This window comes from Alosa sapidissima, chromosome 3, assembly GCF_018492685.1.
Source record: "Alosa sapidissima isolate fAloSap1 chromosome 3, fAloSap1.pri, whole genome shotgun sequence".
NCBI lineage: Eukaryota > Metazoa > Chordata > Actinopteri > Clupeiformes > Clupeidae > Alosa > Alosa sapidissima.
The window spans coordinates 33986132-33998631 of record NC_055959.1 but is presented as its reverse complement, the minus strand read 5'-3'; the positions used below and the strand labels follow the sequence as shown (position 1 = coordinate 33998631).

Below are 12500 nucleotides of genomic sequence, written 5' to 3'. Positions count from 1 at the left end.
TATTTGTTGCTTTTATTTTTCCTTCCAACTTGCTGAGGCCCCCCTGGCACCCCTTCGTGGCCCCCACTTTGAAAACCACTTTGAACATTCTCATCAAAGCAGGGTAACTTCTTCAGACTTGCGAGTGCTGTCAAATCGATCGTATGCGGTTTTTCTAGTGGTGGTGAAGTGTCATCATGCTGCGTTCAAGAGCGTAGGGTAGGTCTACGTACGTCCAGTAGTAGCCTATATTTTAATTTCACGTCTGTAATGGTAAGAGATCGCACAGGGATAGATAATGAGCGGTTGTTTAAGATTAAATTACAATGCCAGACACCTTCAGATATCAAAGACCCCCTCAGATTTTTGACTTTGATGCTTTCATGGGAGCCAGTCCTCACTCTAAGGCTCCCATGTAATTCGAACACTGCTGTGTGCTGAGTGTGTTCCACTAATCCACGGATTGGGATAAATGCAGAGACCAAATTTCACAGCTTCAAAAGAGTATATATACTTATACGTATATATACTTATACTTATATATACTTATACTTATATATACTTATACGTATGTGACTGATGAGGCCCAGAGGAAGGTGGCGTGAGGGTGGTTGAGGATAACATACGTCCGCGTCTGTACGGCTTTGGCCAAGCAGACTCATTAGGAGACCGAAACTGAGGTCAGCCACAGGGTCATTTCAGAAGAGGCAGCGCAGGGGGAGTTTACATGCTCATGTCAAGAGGCAGCGGTGTCTTCCTCCTTTCCTCCTTTCAAAACGCTGCTCTCTTGAGTTTCAGAAGAACTCAAACAGCCCGTTTCCTTATCAATGAGCACGTACGGAACACATAGAGCAGAAGAACTCAAACAGCCCGTTTCCTTATCAATGAGCACGTACGGAACACATAGAGCAGAAGAACTCAAACAGCCCGTTTCCTTAGCACATACGGGACACATAGAACACAGCCGTTTGGTGTCTCAGGACGTCCGGAGGTTCACAGTGATTTTGGGTCCAAATAGTAGTTTGGAGCTGACCTGGACTTCTGGATCTTTTCGCTTTGTTGTTTTTTGTTATATCTGTTGTAGTAGAGTGAAGAGGTGACACCAGCCTCAATGTTCAGGAACTTTTACAAGAGAAAAGTTCCTGAACAGTCAAGTATAGTGAGCCCATTATCAGAACTGTAGGATCAGATGAGACAGCACATCACATCCTGTGTCTTTAAGTCATTACTACTACGCCATGACAGAACTGGGTGAATACTGTGCGAGACTGATATCTGATTAGATTAGGACAAGCTGTGATGAGATATGGAGTGCACACACACACACACACACACACACACACACAGACAGACAGACAGACAGACAGACACACACACACACACACACACACACACGCATACACAGATACACACACACACCACACACACACATACACATACACATACACACACACACGTATAGACACAAAATCACACGCAATCACATGACAGACGATAAAGACTTGAAAAACAAGAAGCACAGGAAAAACCTGGGGGGGGGGGTGTCTGGCCTGTGGGGTTATCCCCTGATCCTGTGGGGTTATCCCCTGATCATGTGACCTCTCTCTAGTCTGGGGATGTCGGAGCTCTGGTGTCATCACCATGGCGTCATCTGATCTGACCATCTCACTCTACAGTGTATGTGCCGCAGTAGCAACCGTATCCACATATGGGTCAAGTGGCAACCACTATCTTCCCACCTCCACCACACACACATGCACACACACACACACACACACACACCTCATCCTTTTAACACCCACGCCCGACTTCCCTTGAAGATGACACAGCATTTGCATTTGCAGTGTATAAGAACGGTAGACTGACAGTAGACTGCAGATTCATAGACAAGGATCAGAAGAACTGAAGTGTGTATCTTGGACAAGCAGGACTAAACAAGGCAAGTTCAGACAAGTATGGGGATTATTTTCTGCTTCTGTCTTAGTTATGGCAGCTGTCAGTATTTAGATATTGGGCTTTTAATGCTTGTGTTCATAATGATATGTTTTCCACTTTAAACCAGGGGGTGATTACCAACAGCATTCCTTATCAACAGCCTTTATTCATCCACCTGTGTGGCGTCTGTCAGTATGGATACCGCGCTGCTTCTGTCGGTTCTGCTGGCGGTTCTGCTGGCGTACGTTCAGCCCCTGCTCTACATTGTGTTCTCACTGATCCTGCTGTGGAACCCACGCATTCTACACACCAGGAAGCGTCTGCGGTTCTTCGCTCGGAACATAGCACACAGGGGAGGCAAGTCTACATGGGCAGCAGCCATATTAATCTTGCCACTGACACCAGGCGTCAATTATAATAACAAAATAATAACAGTTCTAGCTCTATAAAATCAAATCTAAAATAAGTCATTGATTTATTAACTTTCTACAGTAAGAAACTGGACATTTCTGTGTGTGTGTAGAAATTAGTATATGAGTATATTTCTCCTTTACCCTTTGATGCCAGAGGTAGCTGAAGTGAAGAGAGATGACTTTTCTAGTCCTTGCGTACTGTATATTACTTGAACTGAACTGATCTGACATTGAAAATGAAACCCATCTGCAAACGATTCCTTGCTTGACAGCTGATAGCCAAATGCTGCCTGAAACAGACCAGCTGGTCTTCACATAGCCGAACAGCCAGTCTGTTGCCTGTCAGTGGTGATTGACAGCTCTGTCCGTGGTGATTGACAGCTGTGTGGGCAGTGTTTAACAGCTCTATTGGTAACTGTGCTTCCCAGGGGCTGGGGAGAAGATAGAGAACACCATGGAGGCTTTCAATCAGTGAGTCACACACGAGTCACACACCCCTCTTTCTATTTTTCTTTCTCTTTCACTCTCTGTCTTATGTCATCTGTTTTGTCTCATGTGTCTCTTTCCAGTTCCTTCTCTTTGCCTTCCCCTGTGTCGTAGTCATGTTGTTATTTTGACATTAAAGGGGTGGTTCAGGATTTTGGACATAGGACCTCATTTCCAAGTAAGCAAGTGTGATATTTATCAGTGGAGACCATTTTCAACACGTTTCATCCAGTCCTTCTAATTGCAGAGTTCGCAGGTGCTAGGCTAGCGCAAGTCAACGGTATGTGCTAGCCTGCCACTAAAGACAGTCTTACCCGCTGAAAACGGTCTCCACTGATAAATATCACACTTGCTTACTTGGAAATAAGGTCTTATGTCCAAAATCCTGAACCACCCCTTTAATATGCAGAATCATGCTCTGAATAATAGCACTTAAGTTTTAGATTAGATTAGATTAGATTCAACTTTATTCTCATTGTGCAGAGTACAAGTACAGAGACAATGAAATGCAGTTATTCTGTAATTATTATTTAATGGTTTTGAATGTATATGTTAATTGGTATAAATTTGAATATGTGTGCCTGTTAACTCTTAGTTTTACGGTAAAATGGAATATATAAACGTAACTGGGAATCTGACAATCTCTTTCTCAGTCTCCCTATACATTTAATTTAAAGCTTCCATCTCTCTCTCTCCATCTCTTTCTCTCTCTCTCTCTCAGTGCTGTTGAGGTGGGAGCAGACATGCTGGAGCTTGACTGTCATATGACCAAAGATGGTAAAGTGGTCGTGTCACACGATGGGAACCTCCTGAGACAGACAGGAAATGATGTCATGATCTCTTCATTGAACATACAGGTGTGAATACAACTTCCTTCCAGAACTGGCCAGGTTCTGTCTCTGGTCAACTTTCTTCCAGATTTGGCCAGGTTCTGTCCCAGGACTATTTTGTATCCAGTGGAACCAGGGCTGGATCTAGTCCTGCCTAGTTCCTGTGTAATGACAGATCCAGTCTGCTTGTAGCAAACAGAATAGTTGACCAAGTTCCTGCTTTTATCTTTTCAGGACCTTCCCCTCTATAAAGAGCGTCTGGAAGTAACTTTCAACACCGGTGAGTCTCATTTGCTGGTCTCAATGAATCTGTTTGGGATGACCTCATCATTTAAATGCCGTCATTGTAGTGTGTTTGGGATGACATCATCATTTAAATGCGGCCATTGTGTGTTTGCTTTGCATCATGGTCATGAGCATATCGTTCAGGGTCATGTAAGCATGAAGAGGGCATAAAGGGGGCATATTATGTTGCCCTGGACTAGGAGTGTTGCACAGGGACACAGTGGTGGCGTCACAACATTTCAGTAAAGTCTAGTTCATCACCCTGGAGTCTCTTAGCTTTGTTAGGATCTCTTAGCTTTGTTAGGATCTGTTAAGGTGTCTTTAGGTTGGTTTGAATTTGGAACATTTAAAAAACGATTAACAAGATACAAGACTCCTCTCTTCATGTGAATATGAGTCTTGGTTCTGTGTTTAAGAGGACTCTTCTCTTCATGTGAATACTGTATGAGTCTTGGTTCTGTGTTTAAGAGGACTCCTCTCTTCATGTGAATACTGTATGAGTCTTGGTTCTGTGTTTAAGAGGACTCCTCTCTTCATGTGAATACTGTATGAGTCTTGGTTCTGTGTTTAAGAGGACTCCTCTCTTCATGTGAATACTGTATGAGTCTTGGTTCTGTGTTTAAGAGGACTCCTCTCTTCATGTGAATACTGTATGAGTCTTGGTTCTGTGTTTTAACAAGAAGTTTCCCCGGCTTCCTCTCTTGGCCTATAGGTCACTACAGCACGGGACAGGACAGGAAGTTTGTGCTGTTAGAGGACGTCTTTCAGAAATTCCCCACGATGCCCATCAACATCGAGGTCAAGGACGATAATGACATCCTCATAGAGAAGGTAACCGCTTCTTATTACACATGCATGACCACAATGTTTATTCTGCGATAACTCCTCCCCTTCCATGTCGTTACATGTTGTTATTTATGCTGAGATTTGCGAGTGTCTCATTCTGTACAACTATGCTACGAATGTCTCAGTGAGTGTGTGTGTGTGTGTACATATGTGTGTGTGTGTGTGTGTGTATATAGTCAGTATTTCTAACTGCCATCTCTGTTAGGTTGCGTCTTTGGTGAGGTCGTACAGGAGAGACGCCATCACTGTATGGGCCACAGATAGTGATCACCTCATGTCCAAATGCAGAGAACAGGTACACAGTGTCTGTGTGTGTGTGACCAAGAAGTTAGAAATTGATAAAATAATAATAATAATAATAATAATAATAATAATAATAATAATAATAATTTTGTTCACTCCCTCAGAATGAAAATACTTACTTGAGTGTGTGTGTGTGTGTGTGTGTGTGTGTGTGTGTGTGTGTGTGTGTAGAATCCAGACATGCCATTCATATTCACCCTGAGGAGAGGCATCCTGGTGTTGATCCTCTTCTACACTGGCCTACTGCCCTTCGTACCACTGGGAGAAGACCTGCTGCAGTGTTACCTTCCCCAAGTTATCAACAGGTCTGTGTGTGTGTGCATGTAGTTTAACCAGTGGTGTCCTGTACGTTGTTGCATTTGGTCCCTACCTGCACTTAAACCATTTCCTCAGCTGAATTGTGTGTGTGTGTGTGTGATGCAGCTTTCTGAATCCTCTCTTCCTGTCCCCACAGGAAGTACATCCCAGAGCCCTCAGACCCACTGATCCTGCGATGCAGACCGCTCCTCTGGCTAGTAGAGAAGTGAGAACACAGTGTTTTCCATTCTGAAGCACGTTAGCTTTTTATCGAAGCACTTTTGGTTACATTTTTAGATCAATTTAAATATGTTTCTATACATGTTGCTTTTGAAGAGTAGCCCATCAGTTAATCCAGGAGTCAGGGAGAATGAGAGGGCTCCACCTGTTGGGCTCCCTGTGTGTGTTCAGTCCTACCGTTGAACTCTGAATCATGACGGTCACATTAAGCACTGGACACCAAGGGACTACAGAGGGCTGCCTCACACTAAATATCCATTTTTTTCTCTCGATTTCTCTCTCTGTCAGGCTGGCCATGAGAAAGGCTTTGTTTGAGCACCTGGTGAAAAGAGGGATCGAGGTACATTTCCAATGTCATATCCTTGCACGTTAACAACAACGAATCCCTATATTGTTGAAAATGTTACATGTACTAATTACATTAGCATATAGTGCCTATATGGAAATACATTCTGCTTACTTCTATTCCATCAAATTAGTGTACTTATGATATGGTTCATCAACCATTTTAAAGTCTAGAGGTCTTACAAATGAATCTACGTGACCCACCCATGTTGGTCATCGGTTGTGGCTATCCTCTGGGTCTTAATGCCCCTCTCCTGTGCCTCCCTCAGGTGCATCTGTTTGTCTGTAATGAGGAGAGTGACATCAAGGCTGCGTTCACTCTCGGGGCGACCGCAGTGATGACTGACTACCCCTCGCTCCTATCTGACTGGCTACGGAGACACCCCCAGCCACCACATACCCACCCGCACGAACCACCCAGACACCCCCACACACCACCCAGCATCGTGGGAGCCAGCGGTATGACCGTTCACTGTCGGGCCGACCCAAGTAATGCCGGACTACCATTTGCTCTTATCGGCTAAAAAGCTCAAGTGACCTCTCTCTCAGATGCGCACACACACACACTGGACTCACCAGAGCCACCTCAGGCATAACATGCACTTTATTTTCACTTTGCTTTTTGTGTTTGCTTTCCATCTATATAAAGCACATGGAGTTGCCTCTGTGTATGGATGCATCTAATCTAATACATCATGCTTTTTATCTTTATAAAGCACATGGAGTTGCCTCTGTGTATGGATGCATCTAATCTATGACATCATTTCCTATAGTTCCATTTTGTTCTTCCTGCTGAAGCAGTTTGAAGTCTCTTGTTTTTTGTCAGTGTATGTGTATTTATTTCAGTATATGTGTCAGTGACGTTTAAGCTATAAATCCTGTCTGTATGGGATGTGACGCACAGTGTGTGAAAAGGTTGTTTTTTATACTTTATTCAACTTTACTTCTGTACTTAATTCTGTTCAAAGACTTTTCTTTTCTATTTCTGTGAAACTGTAGTTGTCATTGCAAATATAATAAAATAAAACTATAACTGGACTTCACCAGAATAAAACTATTATTCTACTGGACTTCACCAGAATAAAAATATAATTCTACTGGACTTCACCAGAAGACTTTTGGCTACTACTGGAGTGTAGAGTATTTGTGGGTTTAAGACCAAATAAATCCACTGGTCACAACCACTAGTTTATTAGTATACTGCATAACATACAGGTACACACAGAACACACGCATACAGGTACAGGTACACACAGCAAACATGTCGGAGTCTTCAGTCCTTCATGTCATGTCTTTGGAAAAGAAAGCCACTGTCCCTGAAGAATTCGTAGATATCATTTGACAACATTTCAACATTTGATGTGGAAATGTTTGAACTAGGTCCATTCCCTCCCTCTGGTGTTATCAGGTCAAGCTCTGATTGGTCAAACCACTTCCAGCGGGTCTCTGTCACTCTTGGAGATCGCCACGGTTACAGACTCTGGCAAGCGGACGGTCAGTTTCTCTTTGAACACTGCCAGGAAGCCACGCTCGCTGTTGCTATGGTCACTGAGGATCACACTGGTTCCACTGGCCACAGCATCCAGGACCTCATGATGGGACATCTCACCTGGTGGACACAGTAAATGACCACTGTTAGCTTAGACTATAAATAAAGCATCAAAGTCTAATGTGGGGCTATTTTAACCCCCTGGGGCTGGTCAGTTGTATAGTTGGAGCACCACCCACTCAAATGTGGGGCTGGTCAGTTATATAGTTAGAGCATCACCAAGTCTAATGTGGGGCTATATTAACCCCCTAGGGCTGGTCAGTTGTATAGTTTGAACACACAAAGATGATAAGACTTCCCATAACAAGACGGGAAGTTGTATAGCAATCCTACAACAATGACGGCTGTGTAATCTGTATGACCAAAAGGTATGTGAGGTGTTTGTGTTTGTTTGTCTGCGTGTGTGTGTGTGTTTGTGTGTCTGTGCCTGGTGTGTGTGTGTGTGTGTGTGTGTGTGTGTGTGTGTGTGTGTGTGTATGTTTGTAGTGTGTGTGTGTATGTCATAGGCTATATAAGTCTATGGTGTGTGTGTGTGTGTGTGTGTGTGTCTGACCTGTGATGTAGAGGTCTGCTTTAACTCCCTGTAAGACAGATGCTCCTGACCCTGCACACACTGCCACTGTGCTCACAGAGGACTCTAGAGAAACACCCCAAAACACACATGTTATTATTAACACACACACACACACACACACACACACACACACACACACACACACACACACACACACACACACACACACTAACATAAATCAATTCAAAGTACTCACAGAACACGGAATCAAATTGTCTATCAACACACCCTGAACTCCAATTTCACTCACCTCTCCTTTCCTGCCCTCCTCTCTTTCTTTCTCCTCCTGTCTCACCCTCCCTCCCTCCCTCCCCCCCTCTCTCTCTGTCCCTCCATTCTCTCCTCACTTCTATTTATCTGGCACAAACACTCCTTCAGTTGCTCTTCTCATTCCTCTCTTTCTCCCTCCTCCAACACTCTCTCTCTACCTCTCTCCCCCTCTTTCTCATCCTCCTATTTTCTCCATCTCCCTCTCTTTTTTGTCCTCCTCTTCTGTCTCTCCCCTTCCCCTCCCCTCTTCTCTCTCTCCCCCTTTCTCATCCCCCTCTTCTCCCCTTTCTCATCCCCCTCTTCTCTCTCTCTCATCCCCCTCTCCTCCCCCTCACCTGTGCTTCTCTGGTGTCCCAGTGCGAGCCTCAGGTGTGACAGACCCAAGTGAGCTTTCATCTTCTGACACGCCACCGTCACGGTTACCGGCTCGTCCAGGACGCACAGCCGTCCCTGCCCACAGCCCAGGAGGGGCGTCTGAGGATAGAAGTATTAGAATTGGAAACACGATATCGGACAGTCGCCTATTTCACCTGAGGATAGAAGTATTAGAATTGGAAACACGATATCGGACAGTCGCCTATTTCACCTGAGGATAGAAGTATTAGAATTGGAAACACGATATCGGACAGTCACCTAATTCACCTGAGGATAGAAGTATTAGAATTGGAAACACGATATCGGACAGTCACTTATTTCACCTGAGGATGGAAGTATTAGAATTGGAAACATGATATCGGACAGTCGCCTATTTCCACCCATGCCCTATTTCCGTGTATCCGTGTATACACATATGTATGTTTGTATGTGTCACTTAATATTCATTTCTATACAAACCAAGACAGCGGATTCCTAAAGACAGACAAGCACCAACCCCATAAGTGTATCTAAATTAGCTATGTAACAAAAATTACATTTTACCGTGACCGGAAGCTGCGCGTCGGGGTCCGGTTCGCCCTGTCGGGACTTATTTTCCCAGTAATGACCGGCGTTCTATACATTATCCCTTACATAGCTGGGACAGTCCACAAAACAACAGTTACTCTTGCTTGCGAGTTTCCCACTCTAGGTCACATGTAAAATTCCATGACTTTTCCCTGACGAAAAACCGGAATTTCCATGACCTACTACAGAATTAATCGTACAATATATCCACCAAAGATCTCATAGTAGCCGCATAGTGTTCAAGAATCTGTGACTTTCTTTAGAGTGGGAGATGAGTAAATGGACATTGAATAACCACAACCAATCAAGCAAGCAGTAGGCTAAAGACAATTACCAGATATACACTAATTCTGCATGGACATATATTTGCATTGATGCATTTTGGCAAGTACACGTTAAACTGCTACAACAGAATTCCCTGATATTCCATGTCTGGAATAGACTTTATCAAATGTCCATGATATTCCAGAAATTCCCTGACCCGTGGGAACCCTGTGCTTGTGTTCCATTGTGTGTGTGTGTGTGTGTGTGTGTGTGTGTGTGTGATGTGCTTGGGCTGCGTGAGCAGGAGGAGAGATGAGGGGTTTGTGAGCGCTCACCTGCTGCAGCTGGGTGATGCTCAGGCTCTGGGTCACTGCTGCGTGTCCTACCAGCGTCTGAACACAAGGGGTCAGTGCTGAGCCAGCACAGGTCACACTCACATGGTACCCCTCAGGCTCTGACCTGGAGACAGACAGACAGATCAACAACAGAGAAGATCAACAGACAGACAGACAGATCAGACAACAGAGAAGAGATTAGAGACAGATAGAGACACAAAAGAGAAAAAGCAGAAGAGAAAAGAGGAAGGAAAGAGAAGAATAACCCCTCAGTGGATGGAGAGACTGCACATAAAGGATGAGAAACTGATGAGAGAAGAGAGATGAGAGATGACCAGACACATCTACAGGAAGTAGAAGAGAGATGACCAGACACATCTACAGGAAGTAGAAGAGAGATGACCAGACACATCTACAGGAAGTAGTATATATATATATATATATAACAAGGAAGTAGAAGAGATGAGAGATGACCAGACACATCTACTGGAAGGAAAATCGATTTTCCCACCAGAGGACCACTGCTGTAGTCAGTGTTGGACATTAGCTCTCCTCAGGCTGAGTCCAGTGAAACTACACACACACACACACACACACACACACACACACAGAGAGAGATACACACCCACACACACACCCCTCAGGCTCCAGTGAAACTACATCCGACATACACACATATAGACACACACACACACACACACACACACACACACACACACACACACACATCTGCTGGGGTAGATGTCTGTAAATACTTTAGAGCACGAAGGCATGCACGTGCACACACGCACATGCACACAGATTGTGTGTGTGAGAATCTCTACATGGATTGGGTAACTGAAAGAGGATTTTCTATTATGTTGTTGTTTCTCTCCCCAAACTCAAGTTTAATGAAGAGCCAGTGATGTACTCAGTGTCTATGTGTGTGTGTGTGTGTGTGTGTGTGTGTGTGTGTGTGTGTGTGTGTGTGTGTGTGTGTGTGTGTGTGTGTGTGTGTGTGTGTGTTTGTGTGTTACCTAACGGTGGTGTACTATATGTGCGTATGTGTTTGTATTGGTTTATGCGCATGTGTGTTGCATGTGTGTTGCATGTGTGTTGCGTAACAGTGTTGTATTCTGCCTCTGCTTGAGTGAGTGTGTATTTATGAATGTGTGTGTGTGTATGTGTGGGTGTGTAAGTGTGTCTGTGTGTTTGAATGTGTTTGTGCACACGTGTGTGTGTGTGTGCGTGTGTGTGTGTGTGTGTGTGTGTGTAAGTATGTGTGTGTGTGTGTGTGTGTGTGTGTGTAAGCATGTGTTTGTGCATGTGTGTGTGTGTGTGTGTCTGTGTGTGTTTGTGTGTGTGTGTGTAAGCATGTGTGTGTGTGTGTGTTGGTGTAAGCATGTGTGTGTGTGTGTGTGTGTTGGTGTAAGCATGTGTGTGTGTGTGTGTGTGTGTTGGTGTAAGCATGTGTGTGTGTGTGTGTGTGTGTGTGTGTGTGCGTTACCTAACAGTGGTGTGCTGGAGCAGGTGGCTTGCCTCCGTCTCCTTCAGGCCGGCCATAATGGTGTTGAGCAGCTCCTGGTTCCTCACGCTGAACTCCAGCTTGTGCCTCTGGGGGGCGCTAGAGAGAGCCTGACTCAGCACACACACACTCCCACTGCCTGAGGGAGGGACGAGCAGGGGTCAAACAGACACACACACACACCACAGTTATATTCACATTTCCACGAATGAGATAAACACACACAGCAGCCATCTTACATTTCCCCAAATCAGGAAAACACACCCATCAGCCATTTTAAGTTTCCCTCAATAAGGCAAACATACTTGGTGGAGGGGGGCTGTTTTACTTTCCCCTAAATCAGGTATTTTCATCCACTTCCTGAGCGATACCACCTGCACTGTGTTAGTTTACCATCCGTCCCTGAATCAGAGGCAGCTAATGAAGTCTACAGGGCGCATGAGCACACTGGCCTACACGCAGGCTACACCAAACATGGAACTGAAGCGTTCTGATCACAGAGCGTCTGCTGCAACAATTAGCTTCCACTGTATTCAATGGAACTGGCTACACCAGACGTGATAGCGGCCTGTACGTTCCACTGTATTCAATGGAACTGGCTACACCAGACGTGATAGCGGCCTGTACATTCCACTGTAATCAATGGAACTGCATACAGTACATGCACAGAGCAGAGATAGCAGAGGAACAGACCCCTGAACTTCGCATACAAAAAGGCAGCCATCTTTAATGGCAGCTTTGGGTACTTTTCAAGGGTGAAGAGGTATAGAAATAGAAGTCTGGGAGATATATTACCCATTCCTCCGACTAGCCAATCATTGACGCCGCCCTTGACGCTGTCCCATGAGGTGTGAGGTGAGTACACGCCCATCCCGCCCTCCACTGCTCTCACAGCCAATCGCTGCTTCCAGTCCTTCTGCACCAAGCGCTTGATTGGCCGGAAGAGTGGCGGGTGGTAGGAGATGATGAGGTCGCACCCCATGGCCTCCGCCTCGTCCATGACGGGCATTGTGAGGTCATTGGTCAGCAGGATGGTTTTGATTGGACGGGGTTTGCTGGGCTCCACCAATAGGCCGACGTTATCCCATGATTCGGCCAATGAG

At 45.0% G+C, this 12500-nt stretch overlaps 2 protein-coding genes across 3 annotated transcripts in view; one reads left to right on the top strand and one right to left on the bottom strand.

Moving 5' to 3' along the window:
• The first annotated feature begins 1615 nt into the window (after window positions 1–1615).
• On the top strand, window positions 1616–7061 carry gdpd3b (glycerophosphodiester phosphodiesterase domain containing 3b). The gene is made up of 11 exons (XM_042086551.1): window positions 1616–1918; window positions 2042–2271; window positions 2756–2798; window positions 3535–3670; window positions 3878–3923; window positions 4641–4759; window positions 4980–5069; window positions 5249–5382; window positions 5532–5600; window positions 5903–5954; window positions 6229–7061. Exons 2-11 carry the CDS (start codon window positions 2109–2111, stop codon window positions 6481–6483), a joined length of 1107 nt encoding a protein of 368 aa, XP_041942485.1. The 5' UTR covers window positions 1616–1918; window positions 2042–2108; the 3' UTR covers window positions 6484–7061.
• A 73-nt stretch (window positions 7062–7134) lies between these two features.
• The window catches only part of nif3l1 (NIF3 NGG1 interacting factor 3-like 1 (S. cerevisiae)), a 6437-nt gene continuing 1071 nt past the window's right edge, over window positions 7135–12500 (bottom strand). For both annotated transcript variants that reach the window (XM_042086550.1, XM_042086549.1), the window contains exons 2-7: window positions 12193–12500; window positions 11380–11536; window positions 9894–10017; window positions 8688–8826; window positions 8062–8145; window positions 7135–7568 (exon numbers count right to left, since the gene is read on the bottom strand). The exon at window positions 12193–12500 is cut by the window's right edge and continues 367 nt beyond it. In XM_042086550.1, coding sequence (XP_041942484.1) covers window positions 7384–7568; window positions 8062–8145; window positions 8688–8826; window positions 9894–10017; window positions 11380–11536; window positions 12193–12500 — 997 coding nt within the window. In that variant the 3' untranslated portion in view covers window positions 7135–7383. The remainder of the gene's footprint in view (window positions 7569–8061; window positions 8146–8687; window positions 8827–9893; window positions 10018–11379; window positions 11537–12192) is intronic.